At 34.9% G+C, this 23713-nt stretch overlaps 1 protein-coding gene across 1 annotated transcript in view; it reads left to right on the top strand.

The window, feature by feature from the left end:
* The window catches only part of zranb3 (zinc finger, RAN-binding domain containing 3), a 127654-nt gene extending 105275 nt beyond the window's left edge, over positions 1–22379 (top strand). The window contains exons 16-21 of the mRNA XM_017353438.4: positions 3603–3704; positions 3947–4089; positions 6002–6139; positions 11685–12024; positions 20680–20811; positions 22085–22379. Coding sequence (XP_017208927.2) covers positions 3603–3704; positions 3947–4089; positions 6002–6139; positions 11685–12024; positions 20680–20811; positions 22085–22183 — 954 coding nt within the window. The 3' untranslated portion in view covers positions 22184–22379. The remainder of the gene's footprint in view (positions 1–3602; positions 3705–3946; positions 4090–6001; positions 6140–11684; positions 12025–20679; positions 20812–22084) is intronic.
* The last annotated feature ends 1334 nt before the right edge of the window (positions 22380–23713 follow it).

The raw sequence follows: 23713 nt of genomic DNA, 5'->3' as shown, positions 1-23713 counted from the left end.
TCATTCATTCATTCATTTTCTTGTCGGCTTAGTCCCTTTATTAATCTGGGGTCGCCACAGCGGAATGAACCGCCAACTTATCCAGCACATTTTTACACAGCAGATGCCCTTCCATCCGCAACCCATCTCTGGGAAACATCCAAAAAACACATACACACACACTCGTACACTACGGACAATTTAGCCTACCCAATTCACCTGTACCGCATGTCTTTGGACTATGGGGGAAACCAGAGCACCCGAAGGAAACCCACGCGAACGCAGGGAGAACATGCAAACTCCACACAGAAACGCCAACTGAGCCAAGGATCGAACCAGCGCCCTTCTTGCTGTGAGGCGACAGCACTACCCACTGCGCCAATTAGCAGTTCGTTGTTGTAAAAATTATTTGTCAAGCATATACATATAGTATAAATTAGGGGTTGCACAGACCTTGTCGATTTTAATGTTCTGCCATGACTCTTTTTTTAATGTAGATTTTATTTTATTAGAACAATCGGAATTATTTTATATTAAATGTATCAATTTAGCGACGCGGTGGCGCAGTAGGTAGTGCTGTCGCCTCACAGCAAGAAGGTCGCTGGTTCGAGCCTCGGCTGGTTCAGTTGACGTTTCTGTGTGGAGTTTGCATGTTTTCCCTGCGTTCGTGTGGGTTTCCCCTACAAAAAACATGCAGTACGGGTGAATTAGGTAAGCTAAATTGTCTGTAGTGTATGTGTGTGATTGAGAGTGTATGGGCGTTTCCCAGTGAGGGGTTGCAGATGGAAGGACATCAGCTGCGTAAAAACATATGCTGGATAAGTTGGCAGTTCATACCGCTGTGGCAACCCTGGATTAATAGAGAAACTTAGCTAAAAAGAAAATGAATGTGTCAATTTATAGGTTTTGTGTATTAAAAAAATAGTAAGAATAGAAGAAAATCCACAAAACCTCCAAAAGAAATAAAAAATAATAATACACACTCTTGATGGATAACGATGGCACACATGGTGAAACATTTCTCTTGTTTTGGTCGTTTTTCTCAACCCAATCTTACTGACGCAATCACAAGTCATCCTTACGACAACATTTCATCAACATTCGCCAATTATTTTACAGAACTGACACCCACACAAGCCAAATTCACAACCAAATGTCCAAGAAAACCAAATGTATGTCTACAAATGTTGAACATTTGATTTAAAGAAACTGCTTCAATTCAGACAAAAATGTATCTCTATTTCTTTCTTTCCAGCTCCACCAATATCTGTAGTAAATATTCGTTCAATTGGTCGAAGTTTTGGTGTTAATCTGAGGGCAAATGAAGTGCTGAACTTTCGTGGTTTCTGCACGCTGGGATTCTCCTAGTTCTCCTCAACTGTATTAAATGGAAGCAGATATAAGCGGGGGGGCTCCTAATTGACTTTGATTGAGAAATATTATCCGGCTCGGTTTTTTAATAAGAGCTTTTCCTGAGGCGATCTCAGCCGAGCGGTGATGAATGGGGGAGTTTAGCAGAAGGCTGGAGAAAAGACGCCTGCCGTGGGCTGCAGATGTAATATTTTGGAGGGAGCCGGACAGGTCCTTGTGGACCCAACGAGAGCAGGACCCACCAAAAGTTATCTCTCTTCTCAACTAAATGCACGCTTTCTATATATCATTTTGTACTATTCGAAGGCTTTATTCTGATTGGCTGATGATAAGCATTGTAAGGCGTGCCATTGTTTTGATATAAACGCACAGCTGAAGTGGCTTTTGACCGCATTAGAGTTCCATAGCACTACTCTCTGAAGGATTTCAGTTATTACAAAGCCCACATCAGTCAAAAATCAAATCATAAAAGGCTTTTTGAAGACAAAACCCTGGCAAATGTCCTTAAACATAACATCTGAACAGTGTCTTTAGGTTTAGTAATTGTAATAAAAGAGGAATAATTGACACCTAACTGTTGAATTATTAGAAAATAATGCACACTCAAGACTTCATCGTATGCAGAATGACCCTGAAACGTCATGGATATGTTATTCTCCTAGATTTGCTGGAGTTTTTTCATTTTATAGGTTATATTTACCACATATTTCTAAATATACAGTATATTATATATTTTTAATCCTTTAAATATGTATAAACTAATTTCTACAATTTTATATCACATTAATTAAATTTTTTTTATGGTTTTACTTTCTCTTTTAATTTTTATAACAACAACTACAACGACAGTAGTAATAATAATAGTAACAATCATGTTTTTTATAATCATATAGTTATTATACAATAAAATCTTCAAACTTATAGTAAAATTAAAGGGCGTCTATGATGAAACTCAACTTTTAAAAGCTGTTTGAACAGAATTGTTTGTAGGTATAGTGTGTCCACAGTCATATTGGACTGGTAGAAACATGATAAGTCTCTCTTTTTTTAAATTTTCTAATGTTAAAATAGGATCTAAATCCCTGCAATTTTGAGGCCCACAGCAACGTGACGTAGGAATGCGGTTTCCCCACCCACCGAATTGATTGACAGCCGCGTATTAACATGTCTCTGTAGTAACACCTATAATTAAATCCACAGGACGAGACGTGCGGAAAGCAACCGGGGTTAAAAGATCTGTTCCAACTCTCTGTGATTATCTGCACCTCAAGTATGAGTTTTACAAGTTTAAAACATTTTTAAATCAGTGCACGGTTGTAATAAAGACACTAAAATTGCTGTAATTCATCACCACAGCCGCATAGTGTCAGTACACTTATAAAAGTAGATTCTTCAATCCTGGATTGTGGACGTTAAATCAGGATTTTTTTGTACATTAACATAATGGATGTCCATACAGCAGTGGGTATTAATGTATATCCTGTCACATTTGCCAAAACTTTTTAAGAACATTGTGTGTGACTCGTCATTGCAGAAAAGCTTGAAATCGAAAGGTTCTTACTGTAGTTAGACTTCATTCATAGGCTTCATTCTTGTTTGTCACTGTGCTGTTTATCTTCATGAAGGCTAAATGCATCAGAGCAAAACAGACAGATCTCTACAGCTCTGACACGCACGTAGGAACGGTGGGCGGGGAGAACCAGCTCATTTGCATTGAAGGCAGCAATAACAGCTACAATGCCCTTACAGCTCAAATTTTCCACATGCAGAAAGGTGTAAGAATAAATCTGAAACTTTACAAAAACATTTTGGAGACACAAAAGACTTCTTAAATCTTGAAAAGGGGGTAAAATAGGTGCCCTTTAAAAAAAATTACAACACTGACAGTTTGTTTATATAGCAATGATTAAAAACAATTCTCCAATGTGCTTCAAAATAACTAAACAACACAACAAGAGTGTGTCAAAGACAAAATCAAGTTTAAAAAATACCAAAAATAAAAGAAAAGCAACTATTTTAGCTGCTCAAAATAAATTATGGTTAAAAATACATTAATTAATCCCAATGTGATTTGGATTTGGTTATTATTAGCTATTTAAACATTAATTTTTTTAGTTTATGAATTATATCAGCTGCTATATTTAAAGTTTTAGTGAGTTTTATATTGTCAATAATATAGTGAATTGTAAACATGCAATATATGTTTATGTTCTCTAAGAAATCTTTGTATGTGTGTGTGTGTGTGTGTACAGGATGGTCTCCCACTCCACTGTAACTTCATTCCCTTGGATATCAGACTGCAGAACTGGGAGGAACTGCCACCAGAATTCAATCACAGCCAGAACAGGAGACAGGTGTGTGTGTGTGTGTGTGTGTGTGTGTGTGTGTGTGTGTGTGTGTGTGTGTGTGTGTGTGTGTGTGCGTGTGCGTGTGCGTGTGCGTGTGCGTGCGTGTGCGTGCGTGTGCGTGCGCACTTGCACGTGAGTGTGTGTGTGTGTGTGTGTCACCATCTTCAAGCACTGTTTCATCAGATGTCTTGAAACACATCTCTCTGTGTGTGTGTGTGTGTGTATATATATGTGTGTGTGTGTGTCAGGTTGTGCGGTTTGTGCGTGAGTGGAGCTCTCTGACTGCGATGAAGCAGAGGATGGTGAGGAAGAGTGGAAGAGTGTTTCACAGCCCAATCCTGCTGCTGGAGGAGCTCACACAATCACAGCGGAGACACAGCAGCACCTCAAGGCATGAACACACACACACACACACAAACACACATTCAAAGATTCACATACACTGTCAAACGCTTGGGATGTGTGGGTGGATCTCAGTCAGATTGGCTCAGATGTTCGTGTCAGTCAAATTATGCTTCTATACAAAATTAAGCAACCGAGAGGAAATTCTCAGTTGTCTATATTTATCATTTAGAGTTATAGTGTTGGATTAAAGAGTATTTTTTCTTTTATTCTGTAAACTAATGATGACATTTAATCCAAAATGTAAAATAATAATGTTATTTATAATATTTTTTGGAATAAAATAATAAGCTGTTAAAATCAAAATAGAAATATATACTTACCGGCCACTTTATTAGGTACACTTGTCCATATGCTTGTTAATGCCCATTAGTTCCAATTGAGGCATTGTGTCAACACCACAGCCTTCCTGAGTATTGTTGCTGACCATGTCCATTCCTTTATGACCACAGTGTACCCATCTTCTGATGGCTTTTTCCAGCAGGATAATGCACCATGTCATAAAGCGTGAATCATTTCAGACTAGTTTTTTGAACATGACAATGAGTTCACTCTACTCAAGTGGCCTCCACAGTCACTAGATCTCAATCCAATAGAGCATTTTTGGGATGTGATGGAACAGGAGATTCGCCTCATGAATGTGCAGCCAACAAATCTGCAGCAACTGCGTGATGCTGTCATGTCAATATAGAGCAAAATCCAGTATAGGAACGTTTCCAGCACCTTGTTGAGTCTTTGCCACCAAGGATTAAGGCAGTTCTGAAAGCAAAAGTGGGTTCAACCCGGTACTAGTAAGGTGTACCTAATAAAGTGGCCGGTGAGTGTAGCTTTTTAGTAACATTAAACATATCTGTAAATAAACTGATTGTCAATTTACTGTATTATTGATTAGGTAGTTATTTTAAGTATTCATTTTCTTTAAGTATTTAATATACATCTTTCAAAATCATTTTTATTGGACTTAAACTGCTAAGCAGTTATTTATTTAGTTATTTATTTATTAATATTTTTAATTTAATAACAATACTTTTTGTTTTGTTTATTATTATTATTATTATTTATGCATTTATATTTTTTACATTTAATAATAATACTTTTTGTTTTGTTTATTATTATTATTATTACATATAAATTATATCTCTAGCTGGGTGAATACTGTCATTTATTTTACATTAATCATATTTCACATTCAATATATATGATGTGATTATTCAGGGTGTCCGTGGGGTCTTGAAAAGTATTTAAAGTTGATTAAACAATTTATAGAAATTTAAGGCCCTTAAAAAGTCTTTAATGCTGTTACAAGGTATTAAATTTTGCATCATTTTTGATTATACAGTTGTATAATTATAGTTGTATGCTGAAGTTTGAAATTTTAGGATGCTGTGTAGTTTATGAAATCAATAAAATCATGCCGTATATTTGATGTCACACTGCTTGGCTTACTGCAGTAAACAAAGCAGCCCCATTTTTTTCTGCTGGTCTATAGGTGAAGCCTTCTGGATTAACATTTTTATAAAGTATATGAATACTGTTTTAGTTTAGGGTTAGTTTCCTACAATCTATATTTAGTGAATATGTTTGCAATCGTCACCAATGTTACTTGTTGAGACCTAAAGTGGTGATGAGGTCTTAAAATGTATTGAAAGAGTCTTAAAAAAGGTTTAAATAAAAAAAAAAAGGGTCTTGAATTTTACCCTCTGATTCCTGTATGTACCCTTTTATTGGTGCTGTGTTTTATAATTTGAGCTTTGAGTGTTTTTGACTAATTACACTGGCTGAGTTTGTTGTTCTGTTACACAAATACCAGCTCTGTGTGTATTGCGGTGGCAGATACTGTGCTGCCCTCTGCATGGCACACAATGTTCCTCTGTGGCACTCAAAGTCTCTCTCTCTTTCAGGTACCTCTCCAAACACGATGTGGCTCAAACCTCCATCGCTGTGGCCCAAAAAGAGGGCGGAGCCTTACGCATCATCAACAAAGACAGTGTTGCCTTTAAAAGAACATCCACATCTAAACCTGCTGACCCCCCTAACAGGTCTGACCATTTAAAATAATTACTTATAATAATAGCATCCTAGCATTGCCCACTGAGCATTTCAAATGTTAAATTCATCAGGAGATAGAAAAGCGCTCTAAACCTTTGTTAAGAACATCAAAGCACTGCCATATAAACACTTAGAACCAACTAGCAGTATGACAATCGTCAAGAATATCATGGCAACAACAGCTACATCTACTTAGCAAGCACATAGATAAAATCCCACTAAACCCTATGAGGAACATCACAGCAACACTGTAGACACTTGGTTGCTCTAAAGGGGTTCCTCAAGGCTCTGTTTTGAGACCCATTTTATTGTCTCTGTTTATTATTGATTTGAATGGAGAATTTAAAGATATTTATATTCAGATACAGCTACGTTAATAAATATTTGGAGATCGACACAATTCTAACAGTTTTGGCTCTAAACACCCACACAATGGATTTGAAATGAAACAAACAAGATGTGCTTCTCCTACAGACTGTCAGCTTTAATGTAAGGGTGTTTACATCCAAATCAGGTGATCTCTGTAGGAATCACAACAGTTTGCTTATGTGCCTCCCGCTTGTTAAGGGACCAAAAGTAATTGGACAGAATAATGAACTTTCACTTTTAATACTTGGTTGCAAATCCTTTGCAGTCAATTGCAGCCTGAAGTCTGAAGAGCATAGACATTACAAGACACTGGGTTTCATTCCTGGTGGTGCTCTGTGAGCCCTCTACTGCAACTGTCTTTAGTTTCTGCTTGTTCTTGCATTTTCCCTTCAAATTCATCAAGCAAGTGAAATGCAAGTGAAATGCAAGCTCAATCGGATTCAGATCAGGTGATTGACTTGGCCGTTGCATAAAATTCCACTTCTTTCCCTTCAAAAACTCTTTGGTTGCTTTTGCAGTGTGCTTTGGGTGATTCTCCATCTGCACTGTGAAGCGCTGTATAATGAGTTCTGAAGTATTTGACTTCATATAAGGAGCAAATATTCTCCGAAACACTTCAGAATTCATCCTGCTGCTGTTGTCAGCAGTCACATCATTATTAAATACAAGAGAACCACTTCCATTGACAGCCATACATGCCCACGGCATGTCACCATGCTTCACTGCTTAGAATCAGGAGCAGTTCCTTTTCTTCTCCATACTATTCTCTTCCCATCACTCTGGTACATGTTGATCTCATCTGTCCATAGGATGTTGTTCCAGCACTGTGAAGGCTTTTTTTAGAACTCTAATCTCACCTTCCTGATTTTGAGGCTCACCAATGGTTTACATCTTCTGCATTTACTCTGGTGTAGTCTTTTCTTGATTGTTGACTCTCACAAACATACGCTTACCTCCTGGAGAGTGCTCTTGATCTGGCCAACTGTTATGAAGGGTGTTTTTTTCACCAGGGAAAGAATTCTTCAGTCGTCCACCAAAGTTGTTTGCGTGGTCTTCCGGGTCTTTAGGTGTTGCTAAACTCACTGATGCATTCTTTCTTTTTAAGCATGTTTAGTTGTTTTGGCCATGCCTAATGTTTTTGCTATCTCTCAGATGGGTTTGTTTTGTTTTTTTCAGCCTAACGATGACATGCTTGACTGATAGTGACCGCTTTTTGGATCTCATCTTGAGAATTGACACCAACACTGACTCCAAATGCAAATAGCACACTTGAAATGATCTCTGGACCTTTTATCTGCTCATTCTAATTGGGATAATGAGGGAATAACAAACACCTGGCCATGGAACAGCAGAGAAGACAACTGTTCAATTACTTTTGGACCCTTAACAAGTGGGAGGCACATATGCAAACTATTCGTACATCGTTCCAGATTACTTTATTAATAAGTGATTTGAGTCATTGCAAAGATGGATGTATGCAGTCCTCCAAGCTCATGGGAGTCATACATAATAGTTCTTTCTTAACTACACCCTGACTTTATGTTCTGTACTGTACATTATTTCTATTAAGTGACGACTTTTGTCTAAACAAAGTCAGACCTTACTGTCCTAATTAAATTATTAAAATTAAGGCATGATCATATTTTGTTTAGGTAAAATAAGTGTTTGCCTTTCATATAAACCACTTCTGATACCAAATGATCAACTTGAAGTCAAGTTATTATTTGTTGTTCATAAATTTTGGATAGGCGACAAAACGTTTCTAAGGTAGTGTATAAATTGTGTAATTATTAAGACAGAGAAAACTAAAATTTCTCAAGAACATCATCTCAAAACCACCTAGCAACGCTTTGACAGCCGTCAGGAACATCATAACAACCACATAGCAGCGCCCACTCAGCAACTAGTGAGTATTTCAAACGTCAAGTACGTCAGAACACAGAAAAAACCTCTAAACCTTCTCCACACCGGGTCTGATGAAGCGACCACACACACACAAGCGAGTTCTCACAGGAACGAGAACAACGCCGCAATCGCTGATGAAGTCATCAACTCTCTCTCACACACACACACACACTCTCTCTCCCTGTCAGCCACGGCTTGGCTTTTTGATCATATGTGACAGCTGTTTCCTTTCGTACTTTGTCGGCGTGAGGAAAAGTCATCAGACTTTGTTCTTGTCCTCAAACCGACGGCTGCTACCTCAGGTGGAGCTAATCCACAAATGGAAATGAATACATATAGTTTCTCACTTTTACTTTCAGATCATCAAATTACTTCTTCCTCGCGGTCAGGGTGAAGAGTGCCGCTGACAGATACACATTTATGAATTTGCATTGCTCTTGGATTAAAAAAAAAATGTGTGTGTATATACATATGTGTGTGTCTGTGTGTGTATATATAGCGCATCAAGTGACAATTTATTCGTAAAAAGTGCATTTGCGCATGTAATTACGTGTGTAGTAGTGAGCGGTTAACCTTGTAAACCTGGGATGCGAGTGTGTTCAAGAATGCTTAGTGCAGAGGATAAGGGCTTAATCCACACACATGCGAGTGCTGCAGCGTCGCCATGGAAACCGGGGGAAGGAAAAAATTGCGACGTACTGAGCGCTGTCTGGGGCTGGATATTTTTAGGTGATGGAGAGAGAAGCGAGAGGAAGAAACGGGAGAGAAAGTGAGAACTGATGGAGGGCTGGGGAGAAAGTGTTTTGCGGAGGAAGTTTAGACTAGTTAGTGTGGTGAGGGAGGGCTGGAATCATATTTTGGACTAATTTGATTTCAGCCGTATGTAATAATGAATGTATTTTTTGGACAATGGGTTGGGGGTGGTGATGAGGAAAATCTAATGATGTTGGAGCTGTGGTTTAGTGGTGTAGACTAGTCAGTGTGCTGAAGATACTGTTATAATCTGGTGAATTGAGACTTCGTTGGTTAAGATGGTGATTAATTCATTCATTTTCTTTTCGGCTTAGTCTCTATTATTATTCTTCAGTGTTCACCACAGCGGAATGAGCCGCCAGCTTATCCAGCATATGTTTTACGCAGTGGATGCTCTTCCAGTCACAACCCATCGCTGGGAAACACCCATACACTCTTGCACTCACACACATACACTACGGCCAATTTAGTCTATTCAATTCTCCAATAGCGCATGTCTTTGAACTGTGGGGGAAACCCACAGCGACTCCACACAAAATGTCAGCTGACCCAGCCAGGGCTCGAACCAGCAACCTTCTTGCTGTGAGGTGATTGTGTTACCCACTAAGCATCGAAACACTTAATTTCTCCAAAGGGCTTCCACAAGGCTTTATTTTGGCACCCATTTTGTTTTCTTTGTTTAAAAATGATTTATGTGGTGTATTTAAAGATCTAAATGTGTCATGTTTATTAACAATAACATTTCATTTCGTAACTGATGGTGCCGTTTTATTTTTTCTTTTCTTTTTCTTTTTTTAAACAAACATATACAGTTGAAACCAGAAGTTTACATAGACTCTAAAAAAGGAACATAACCATTTTTTTAAAAAATGTCTGATGGTAAATCATACTAAATGTTTGCTATTTTAGGTCTGTTAGGATTACCTAAATGATTTACATTTGCTAAATGCCAGAATAATGAGATTTTTTTGTGTGATTTTTTTTTTTTTTTTTCTAGACAGTCAAAAGTTTACATACATGTCCTTGTTTTTTTTTAGCTTTGCTTTTAAACTGTATAACTTCCACAAGCTTCTCACAAAAGTTTGAAGGAATTTTGGCCCATTCCCCCTGACAGAATCGGTGTAACTGAGTCAGATTTGTCTTGCTCGGATGAGCTTTTTCAACTCTGTAAACAAATGTTCTATAGGATTGAGCTCAGGGCTTTGTGATGGCCACTCCAAAACATTCCCTCTGTTGTCCTTAATGCCCATTTTAACTAATTTGGCAGTATGCTTAGGGTCATGGTTCGTATGGAAAACCCATTTGTGGCCAAGTTTTAATTTCCTGGCTGATGTCTTGAGATGTTGCTTCAGTATTTCTACATAATGTTCTTTCTTCATGATGCCACGTGGACCCGTCCCTCCAGCACCAATTTAGCAAATTGTAATCTGGCTTTTTTTATTCTGGCTTGTTGATTTTCCCATCTTGTTACACAAATACTATTCTATAGTTGTACCTCTAATTAACTTAAATGTTGTCAATTAGCCAATCAGAAACTTTCAAAACCCTCACACCATCATCTGAGCTTTTTCAGAGGCAGAAATTTGATAATCATAACTTACCAAAAAGAGAGAAAGTTTAGTCACATTAACATCTGACTTTTTTAAAATGGTTATGTGCCTTTTTATACGGTGTATGTAAACTTCTGGTTTCAACTGTACATATGCAGAAGGACTTTTAATTTTGCAGTAACCTGGGTCAAACATTTCCGGTAAACTTTCTGCAGTTACAAAATCTGTACATTTAGGGTCAGGTGCTTGCGTGCTTTAATAAATCTTCTTTATAGTATCAGTTCAATGAAATGATTATTTGTAGTAAACAATATTATTATTGTTATAAGATATAGTTTTATAATTGTAAAATGTCATTAATATTAATAATAATAATAATATGTTTACTACTACTACTACTAAAATAATAATATTAATAATGATAATAATATTTAAAAACAGTAACAACAACTACTAGTATTAAAAACTACTAGAACAACAACAACAATCAGTATTATTAGTAGTAACAACAACTAGTAGTAGTAGTTGTAGTAGTAACAACTAGTAGTAGTAGAAACAACAACTAGTAGAAGTAATAGTAACAAGTAGTAGTAGTAACAACAACTACTAGTAGTATTCATATTAGTAGTTACAACTACTACTAGTAGTAGTAGTAGTAACAAAAACTAGTAGTAGGTAGTTACAACAACTAGTAGTTGTAGTAGTAGTAGGAACAACTAGTCGTAGTAGTAGTAGTAAGACCTACTAGTACTATTGGTAACAACTAGTAGTAGTAGTAGTAGTAATCAATCATAATAATAATAATAATAAATAATATTCCATTATCATTTAGCAATTGCATAGCATCAGTGTAAAAAATAACTTTTTTATTATTTCCTTAACAGACGAGCACCATTTAACATTTCTTCTTCATCAAACATATTTAAATCTCCTCTTTCTAAAATGTGTGTGTCTGCAGGGAACCTGAGAGCTCTGCGTGTGTTCAGACGGACCCCTCAGCCGGTTTCCTGCAGGCCGTGGACTCGTCTGGGACGCCCCTGTGTCTAAGCTGCCAGAAGCCCAGCGGGGAGCAGCACGGCTGGGCAGGAGGCTTCTGCAGCCCGACCTGCATGGAGGACTTCCAGCTGCGCTCCAGCCAGGCCTACATGCGGGCCCGCGTGCTGGAGGCCGAGCAGGGTATGTGTCAGCAGTGCGGACTCAACGCGCACCAGCTGTACCTGCAGGTCCGGGACGCCCCGCTCACACACCGCAAGGACATGCTGGATAACACCTGGCTGGCACAGCTGCCCCTTAAACAGGTCAGATCTTACGAGAGCCTCTGGTGGCGTTTCTACATTGGAGTCGGTCACCATGCTTAGTGTGTTGGTTTTTGAAGTGCGAATGAAATCAAAACTAACCATATTGATTTTGTTTGCTCACATTGCCAGTTTTGTGATGAACAATTCATCTGCACATGTCATTAAGAAAAAAAAACTAATTAGCTTGCCCTTGTAATCTAAAATTGAAATCTGAAAATGCACCTCCAGTTTTTTTCAGGTAAATTTTCAGATTACATAATTTTGAGGCATTGGGGCGTGGCTAACATACTTAACCACGCCCCCCCAACTGTCAGTTTTGACAACAAACAGAAACGATGAGTTGGAGGAGGAGTCTGTTAGGTTGTAATAACTCTATCTTTCTGAATGAAATGCCTACTTTACAACATCCAATCAGCTCGCAGTAGAAAAAAAACAAGCCACGCCCACTGTATATTTCTTACTTAATATTCCGTTTCTTTAAGAACTCAGGCCCGTAGCCAGCCTGGAAAAAGGGGTGGTTCTTTTTTCTCAAAAAGTGGACCTTTTTATACGCCTCAGTTTCCATTTAACTGAGATTTAAACACTGCATTTTAGTAACATTTTAAGCAGTACTTTTCTTCTTTTTTTTTTCCCTGAATTAGCTAGTCAGACGTCATCATAATCACACTTTTTGATGTACTAAAAATATTTACTAAAAATTTGCAGTAAAGAAAAATTAAAACAAGACTATTTTTTAAAACACAAATTTATTACATCATATATAATTAGGAAAATTACCAATCTGTTAAAGTTTTAAAGTAAAAAAAACTGTAGCCTACTGTCATTTATTAGACAAAAAACAAACTGGCCAGCACATTCATCTGTCCTCAGTCACAATTTGGCCATTTCAATAAAAAATTAAAATTAAAACATAATAATAATAATAATAATAATAATAATAATAATAATAATAATGAAACAATAATAATGAATTCTGCAGAATTTTTCTAGCGTTTTTGGTAAAAAAAAAAAAAAAAAGTACATTTGAAAATTCCTGGATATCAACAATAGCCAAATTATATTCAAATTAATTTAATATGGTTCGCTTCTAGTGCTTCACACCTTTTTATTGCTCATTTTTATTTCAAAATAGAGTCCAAGACTTAGAATAGACATTACTATAAAATATTTTCTCTGTTTAAAAACAATACAGTAGTGACAGAAGACTTCTCCTACATCAGATTATAGTCGAAGCAACAGCCGACAGAGGATCCGTTTGGTCTTAAAGCCTTTTCCGATGGATTATTTTCATTATATATGATGGCATAGCAGTCAAAATAGGACAAATGAGCTCATACAGGACGTCCCGGCTAATGCGGCCAGTTAGCCTAGAACCTCATGGATAGGGACAGATTTTCATCTGTTAGGAAGTAAGTAACGTTTGGCTGTCTTTTTAAACATTTGTTTAATATTTTTGCGATAATGACGCCGCTGCCTGCCTTTCTTGCTCTTTTTGACCCGTAGCGTTACTCAGTATGGATGTTGCATCAAAGATTCAAATGTTACCCCTCAGTTAGTGGGTTATGTCACGTGACTCGCGTCACATTATTGTGGCTTTGAGGCTCTATGGGATTCAGATTACTGGTCAGAGTTATTTAAAATTACACCTTATTACAATATATATTGTAATATTTATCGTCCGAACCACCCCCACCCCCACCCCCACCCCCCAAACTATTATATTGTATACTATATAAAAAAATGTGTATGTAATTTGCATGGTGATGAATTACTATTATTTTTAATATTATTATAATAATTAGTAATAATAATAGCCATCATCATCATAGTCAACCCTCAGTAATAAAAGTAATATAATAATAATAATAACAGTGATGGAACGTTAATAGTAATTAATTGTGGCATATTCATTATTGATAACCAAGTTAAAAGTAATATATCTTAATTGATATTACAAAAATAATAGAATGTCTCAGTAGTGTTGCTTTTCCTCTATATTTGCTGTCGGTCTTCTCTAAAGTGTGTGTGTGTGTGTGTGTGTGCGATCAGTGTGTGAGGTGTGCGATGAGGGACTGGCTTCATCTGGGAAGTTGGCCAGAGTTTTGTAAAAGCTCGCATTAGTCGCTTCCAAAAACACATTAGGCGTGAATTATCCCCCAAAACATGCGCAAAGGAACTCGGCAGACGCTGCGCTTTATTGAAAAAATATTGCTTACAGAAGAAAGACAAATAAAGATGGCCTGTTTAAGCTGAAGAAGCAATAACAGCTCAGCGGCTGCTGGAGGATGCTCTCTCACTCTATATAGACACACACACACACACACTCTATATTCTTGCGCGCACACAATATACTCACACATACTTTATACTCTCTCACACACACACTATAAATGTACTTGCATACTATTCTCACACACAAACACTATATACTCTCTCTCACACACACTGTACTCACACACTGTACTCGCACAATATTCTCTTACACACACATTCACTCTATATACACAACTATGTAATCACACTATATTGTCTCACACATTTCATACTTACCGTCACCCACACACACACATAAGCACACACACACACACTTTATACTCACACACTATATACATACACTAAATATAAACTCACACACTACAGTATATTCACACACACAAACACTCTATATACTCTTTACTTCACACACACATTATACTCACACACTATTTTCTCTCACACACAATCTATACACATACACAATTTATAACTCAAAAAGTGTGTATGTTATAATACATACAAACTTTACTCATAATACACTCACACTATACTCACACTAAATACACACACACACACACACACACACACACACACACACACACACACACACACACACACACACACACACACAATACACTCACATACATACTAATCACACTGTATTGTCTTACATACGCCATACACACTATATACCCACTATATACCCACACACACAAACACACTATACTACCACACTAAATAAATTACACTATGTTGTCTAACATATACCATACACACTATATACTGACACACACACCCTAACCCACACTATACACACACATGTTTGTTTTTGTGAAAAGTGGGGACATTACAAAGGTTTTTCATTTATTTTATACTGTCTAAACCGTATATTATGTTGCCCTCACCCCACCCTACCCCTAAACCCAACCATCACAGGAGACGGTGTGCAGCTTTACTCTCAGATTAACTCATTCTGGAGGATTTATAAGCATTTTGAGAAATGAGGACGTCACCAATCTCCTCATATTTCACCTCTTTTGGTAATTTGTGTGTCATACCCATGTCATTATACAGATTTGTGTCCTGATATGTCACAAAAACACGTACACACACACACACAATATACTCACATACACACTATGTAAATCACACTATATTGTCTTACATACGCACTATGTACTCACACACACACACACACACACACAAACTTTACATACACACACGGTATATATACACACACTACACACACTAATACACACACACTATATATATATATATATATATATATATATATATATATATATATTTATGTATGTGCGTGTGTGTGTGTGTATACACACACACTATACACACACACAAAATGTATATTTTTGCGCTATATCATCTCACGCACATCATGCACACTATATATATCACACACAAACACACTATGTGCTCACTATATACACTCACACACACTATATTCTCAAACTATATATACACTCACACACGCACAATATATTCATATACTATGTAATCACTCTACATTATCTTACGTACACCATACACACTATATATTTACACTAATACACTATACTCACACACACACTGTACACATACACACACATACACTATATATGTACACACTATATACACACACACACAAAATAAATCAAACTTTCTCTCTCTCTGTCTCACACAAACACACACACACAATACTCAAACAATAAATACATACACACTATAAACTTTCTCACGCACACTAAATTCTCTCACACACAATCTACACTATATACATACATACACACTATATTCTTTTACACACATACTTTCTCACACACACTATATACTCACACACCCTATATACTCTCACTCACACAGACACACACACAAACACACACACACACACACACACACACACACACACACACACACACACACACAYATATATATATATATATATATATATATATATATATATAAACACATACATACACACACACACTAATTACTGACTATATATTTTCTCACACACACTATATATACACACATCAACATAATATACTCACACACAGATTATAACCTCTCAGCACACATACTTTATATACACACACACAAATTATACACTAACACAAACAAAATCCTGTCCTCACAGTGTAGCACACAAACACCAGTGGTCCTCCCCTTGAGCATGCAGCGCTAGCACACAACGCCTTAGCCTGTCAGATCGCCATTGATTTTTCCCACAGTGCATCGCTACGAGGCCCGGCTTTGATTTCTGTTCGGCTTTTTTTGTCGGAGCCCCCGAGCTTCAGCACCTGATCAATACCGTGCTCTAAGCTGCAAGTGCCCTCAACGCACAAACGAGCTCACTGTGTTAGCGTTAGCATGTGTTTCCGTGCGCGTACGTGTCGACTTATCGACGTTCGCCAGGGAAGTTTCCCGCTCTTTTCAGGCCACGGCGCGACCCTCAGGCCTCCTCAGAGACTTAGCATCATTATTAGCCTGACGCTAGTGAGGGGGGAAGGAGACGATTGATTCGTGGTATTTTCCCCCGGGGAACGCTAGGCTAAAAACAGACGGCGAGTGAAATGCCAGAGCTACACAGCTCTGCTAGCGGATGGACGGTGCGGTTTCCAGTAGGCTTTAATCCCGCTCAAACACCTGCGGAGGGAATTTAGTCTTCCCCGCGGGCCGTTCAGAGCACTTTCATGAAGCTGCTCGATAAAACAACAGGAATGAAAAGCTTTACACACAAACAACAACACTTTTAAGACACTCGCAAGACGCTCTTTGGAGGGTGCGGGGGGCTTTTCTTCACTGCTGTGCTTGATGGAAAGAAAAGAGACCTGTAATTGCATTAGCTGATTTCTCATTGGTCAATTTTTGTTTATTTCTTGGTGTTTACACATTTTGTCTTAATCAGTTTTCAGATTTTTTAATGTCTGAAATGTCAATTTAACTTAACATATATAGGCCAATAATAATAATTTACTATTTATACTATGAAAGTAATTGGATTTAGCTGTTTAGAGGGTTACTTTTTTATTGTTTATACAATAAACATCTTAATTGTTTTCATAAAAAAACAATGTGTTATGAATGAGATATTTGAACAATATTTTATACTATTACCAATAAAAAAAAAAGCTTTAATTGGCTAATTTTCGGATTTCTCATCTGTCTATTTTTTTTTCTCGATGTTTTACTCATTTTTAATCAGTTGTCAGATCTATTTTTGACAAGAAATTCAGTGTTGATTTAAGCTTAACATACCTCTCTCTTTCTTCCCAGTATATATCCCAGTAATACTCGTATAATAATATTATTAATAATAATAATATTAATAATAATAATAATACAAGAAATTATTATTTAAATGACAGAATTAGGTTTTTTCAGTATGAGTAAGTATTTGTATAAAGCTGTTGATCATCTTATTCGTTTTCATTCAAAATAATGAGTTTTATCCGATTGTTTAATATAAATCTTTAAACGATAATTTAGATTTTTAGAACTATAAATTATGATTGACAGAACAATGTTTTTTGGCTTTTCTGATTTTTCCTTGGTCAATTTGTATGTGTGTGTGTGTGTGTGTGTGTGTAGGTGTGTGTGTGTGTATATATATATATATATATATATATATATATATATATATATATATATATATATATATATATATATATTGTTGCTGTTGTTATGTTATTATACATTTATGCATGTATGTGTGTGAAATTTTTTAAATATATTTCCCAAATGATGTTTAACGGAGCAAGGACATTTTTCACAGTATGTCTGATAATATTTTTTCTTCTGGATTAAGTCTTATTTGTTTTATTTCGGCTAGAGCGCAAGCAGTTTTTAATTTTAAAAAAAAAACATTTTAAGCTCAAATTATGAGCCCCTTTAAGCTAAATATGTTTTCAATAGTCTACAGAACAAACCATCGTTATACAATAACTTGCCTAATTACCCTAACCTGCCTAGTTAACATAATTAACCTAGTTAAGCCTTAAAATGTCACTTTAAACTGTATAGAAGTGTCTTGAAAAATATCTAATCGAATGTTATGTCCTGTCATCATGTCAAAGATTAAATAAATCGGTTATTACAAATTAGTTATTAAAACTATTATGTTTAGAAATGTGTTGAATCAGAAAAAATAAGTGGGGGGGTTGTCTAATAATTCAGACTTCAACTCTCACACATTAATACTAATTATACAATAAATTCTTATTTAAATTATAGAAATAGTATTTTTAGTATGTGAGAGTATTTGTATTAAGCGTTTGATACCGTTACATTTTTGTTGTTTATTTAATATTATTTAATTGGCTTTTTCTGATTTCTCATTAGTCAATTTGTTTCTTTACATATTTTGACTTAATCAGTTTTTCAGTTCTTTAATATTATAAACAGAAACTCAACATGTAGTTTTAAGCTTAACATATCTATAGGCCAGTAATACTCATATATTTTATTATTATAAATTATTACATTATTTAATGATAGAAATAGCTTTTTCAGTATGGGAAAGTATTGCTAATAAGCTGTCGATTCGGTTACATTTTTATTGTTCGTTTAATAAACTACTCAATTGTTTTTTGATTAAAAATAAGGATGTCGTATATCAGATTGTTTTAATATAAATCTTTAAATGTTGATTACTTTAAATTATAAGAACTATGAATTGTGTTAATGACAGAGCAATATTTCATACTGTTAATAATAAGCTCTATTTGGCTTTTTCTGATTTTTCCTTGATCAATTTGTGTTTACTTTTCAATATCTAGAATTTCAGTTTCTGATTTCTCATTGTTCGATTTGTTGTTTATTTTTCGATGTTTACACATTTTTAATTAATCAGTTATCAGTTCTTCAGGAAATTCAGCTTGTCAATTTAAGCTTAACAAATATGGGGCATAATACTCTTAAATATTTATAATATAAGTAATTATTAATCATATAAACATTTTATTTATTATTTATCATTTATCATCATAACTGTTTTCATACAAAAAAAGAAAGTAGTGTATATCAGATTGTTTTATTATAGATTTTTAAAAGCTGATTAATTAAAATTATTAAAAGTATCAATTGAACGACGCAGTGGCGCAGTAGATAGTGCTGTCACCTCACAGTAAGAAGGTCGCTGGTTCAAGCCTCAGCTAGGTCATTTGGCGTTTCTGGGAGGAGTTTGCATGTTCTCCCTGCACTCGCGTGGGTTTCCTCCGGGTGGTCTGGTTTCCCCCACAGTCCAAAGACATGCGGTATAGGTGAATTGGGTTGGCTAAATTGTCAGTAGTGAATGAATGTGTGTGGGTGTTTCCCAGAGATGGTTTGCAGCTGGAAGAGCACCTGCTGCTTAAAACATATGCTGGATAAGTTGACCGTTCATTGTCGCTGTGGCGACCCCAGACTAATAAAGGGATTAAGCCGAAAAGAAAATGAATGAATTAATAAAATTTGTTAATGACAAAAAATATTTTGTTCTGTTAATAAAACAAATCTTTAATTAATGTTTTTACTAAAATGTTTGTTTATTTTAAACAATTTTATTATTGTAACAAACAATTTTTTCAAATAAAATATAATAATAAAATTTATTTTTAAATATACAATATAAAAAATACTGTAATGGTATTTACAGTAACAGTAATGCTTCACTAACATTTTTAGACCCTAGTTTAAACTAAACGTAGTAAGTTTACCCGTAATTCCACATTTTTATTAATGTTGTTTTGTATTTATGTTGTTAAGAAAATGATATCTGTAGTTGTTGCATTATTTTAGTGGTTAGCATGCCGATAACCGCCGATATGGTGCGGTAGCACTTCATGGCATCCCAAGTTCAAATCCCGGCTTATAGCCATTTTCCGACCTACTCCCTTCTCTCTCCCCCACTTCGCTTTCTGTCTTATTGGTTACTGTGCTATCTAATAAAGGCAAAAAGGACAAAAATAAATCTTAAAAATAAATAAAAATGTGTTATAGTTGTGATAATAATGATAAACTTAATAAAATGTCAAATCACCAACAATGAATTTAGAAAAAAAACTTTTAAATTATATTAATTATATTTTTATTCGCACTTTAGTATTATTTTTTAACAATATTTTATTTTATTATAGTCCTCTTTTTTTTCTCTAAATCTATTGTTGGTGTTATTTGAAAGCATGTTCTACAGTATAAAACAAAATGACAAACGTTTTGTTTGCAGCAAATGATTCTATATAAATATGAGGTCTGCATATTAGGTGCAGAGCACTAAAATATTGAGCATTTCAGCAGTCCTGAATAATAAGCAGATGTCGCTGTCCTGTGCTTCCTACAGACATGTTGTGTGTGTGGTGTTTGATCGCAGAGCAGCAGTGGGACTGTCCTGACGTTGTTTGTGTGTGTGTGTGTGATTTTCAGCTGAATGAGATGATCCAGAGTCCCGCTGAAGGACAGTTCTGGCAGGTGGATCACATTAAGCCGGTCTACAGAGGAGGAGGACAGTGTTCACTGGAAAACCTGCAGACCCTCTGCACCGTCTGCCACCGCATGGTAAACTCCAGCATTATTCAGGCCTTTCAGGCAAACTTTTTAAATACACAAATGCATGTTAATAATAGACAAATACATGATGTGTGCATTAGATTATAGTAGTATTTATTAAAGTATTGTATTATTACAGTTATTAATGAATGCATTGTTTTATGTTTGTATGTAATATTTACAGTCAGAATGTAATATATACAGAAATTGCAGACAATTATTTTTATACTAATGTATTATTATTATTATTATTATTATTATATGAAATAATTATTACTGTAAAATTGAAAGATATTGTATTATTTTATATAATATTATAGTATTTTTTATAATATTTTGTGCATTTGTCTGTGTTGTTTAAAACAAAGTGAATAGTTTTAAAATAAATTTATAATACATTTTATGATACATTTATATGATTTTAATACATTTTATAATACATTTATATGATTTTAATACATTTTACAATACATTTATATAATTTTAATACATTTTATAAAACATTTATATGATTTTAATACATTTTATAACACATTTATATCATTTTAATACATTTTATAAAACATTTATATGGTTTTATACATTTTATTATACATTTATACAATTTTAATACATTTTATAAAACATTTATATGATTTTAATACATTTTATTATACATTTAGATAATTTTAATACATTTTATAAAACATTTATATGATTTTTATAAAAATTTTATAATACATTTACATGATTTTTATACATTTTATTATACATTTATATAATTTTTATACATTTTATTATACATTTATATGATTTTTATACATTTTATTATACATTTATATAATTTTAATACATTTTATTACACATTTATATAATTTTAATACATTTTATAAAACATTTATAAGATTTTAATACATTTTATTATACATTTGTTTAATTTTAATACATTTTATAAAACATTTATATGATTTTTATAATACGTTTATATGATTTTTATACATTTTATTATACATTTATATGATTTTTATACATTTTATTATACATTTTTATGATTTTTTAAATGATCGTTTCATTTTTAAATTAGTTAACCCGTGTTTGTTGATAATAGTTACTTTTATTTCTAGGATATCATTTACAGTGCAGTTATTTGGAATTTACAATTTAATTAACTATTTTAATTTTTAATAACAGAATTTAGATCTTTCAAGTTAAAGTTCAACGTTTAGTTCCATCCTGTAATTATTGCTCTAAATCTGCTCCTTAACAATTCTATTTAACTGATCTTTCTTGGGTTACATCATAGAGAACGGCTCAGCAAGTCAAAGACAGAAGTCAGATGAAGCGAAACCAAACAGCCTCCAAACTGGCCTCTGACATCACGCGCTTCTTCGTGAAGAAATGAGACGCCCTGCAACTCATCCAAACACAGCAATGACCTTCATTTGCCAACATCTGCAGGTTCTGGAGCGCAGCGCGTCACTGGACATGATTTTAATCACTGATCTCAGCGTGAGACATGATAGCTTTAAAATGATTAACATTTGATGTGTGCAACCGTAAGTAAAAATCAGTAAATAAAGACGCTGTCACTTTTCAAACAGTAGTTAGCATGTAATGTTGCTTTTTGGGGATAAACAACAGAATTCACTTCATGAGGCCTTCAACTCCTGACTTTTAGGGTTTATTTGACATGACAAACTCTAATATTTACATAAACCACACCCCTGGGTGTGACTTTGCGGTTAGTGGGTTAGAAGACACTGGGTAAGATGACCAATCAGAGCCCACTGTGCATTCTGAGGAAGAAGCTTTATAAGACCAGGACTCAGTATCCGCTTGTTAAGTAGTGACGTGTTGGTGACGTATGTGATACTGTTTCCGGGTCCAAGACGCCACTCATTTCAGTTGAAAAATTATTCGTTTATGATCACTTTTAATTCATATCACACATTAAAGTTTTTTTAATTCATTGTGTACACAACAATCTTTGGGCTTGCTGCATAACAAATACCAAAATTTTAACAATTTATAAAAAATTGAATCAATTTCTGGGCATCGGATATTAGGCATGGATATATAATATTGCAATCGTGATTTTCGAAAGTATTCAATCACTTTGTAAACGTTTATTATATCCATTTCATGAGTCTCCCCATACAGTTGAATAGAACGATTGGACCCGGAAGCAGCTTCGCGTGACTTAACAAGCGAATAGAATAAATTAATGAAGTATAAAAAAATGAAAATTAAGCCTTCGTAAATAGCTGATTGACCCTCTTTAAAGTTTGTGTAAATAGGAAGTCGCTGAAGACGTTTATTTTAATTTGACTGCAAATTTCTTAACTGAAACTGAATATTGTTATATTAATATAGTTAGATTTTAATTCAATATTAGCAAAACAAACAGTTTATTACAGTGGATAAACTTTAAAACTAACAATGTGTGCTAGCAAAACAAATATTTGTAATGTTTGATTTCATGGAAACATTAAAAGGTCCCGTGAAGTGCCTTAAGATGAGAAGTTTGTTCAGTAGTTGATGGAATTTATTCCAAGTGAAACATGAACACAGGGCGAGGCACTTTGAATAGCCCTAACCCGGGTTAGAAATGGCCAATACAGTTTCATTTTCGCTTTTACAATCAGTGTTATTGTTTGTACAAGCATTTAGATCAACAATAAATGAGGCTTATACAATATATATATATATATATATATATATATATATATATATATATATATATATATATATATATATATCTCCGTAAGGTATATTCTCTTATTGTTGTCTTTTCTCATATCCTTAATCCATCATTTCCCAGCTGAAAATATACACTACCTGACAAAAGTTTTGTTGTCATCCCAGTTGTAAGAGCAACAAATAATAACTTGACTTCTAGTTGATCATTTGGGAAAGTGGCAGAAGGTCGATT

Source organism: Danio rerio, chromosome 22 (assembly GCF_049306965.1).
Source record: "Danio rerio strain Tuebingen ecotype United States chromosome 22, GRCz12tu, whole genome shotgun sequence".
Classification (NCBI taxonomy): Eukaryota; Metazoa; Chordata; class Actinopteri; order Cypriniformes; family Danionidae; genus Danio; species Danio rerio.
Note: the sequence above shows the minus strand (reverse complement) of the source record. Positions and strands in the feature narration are given on the sequence as shown.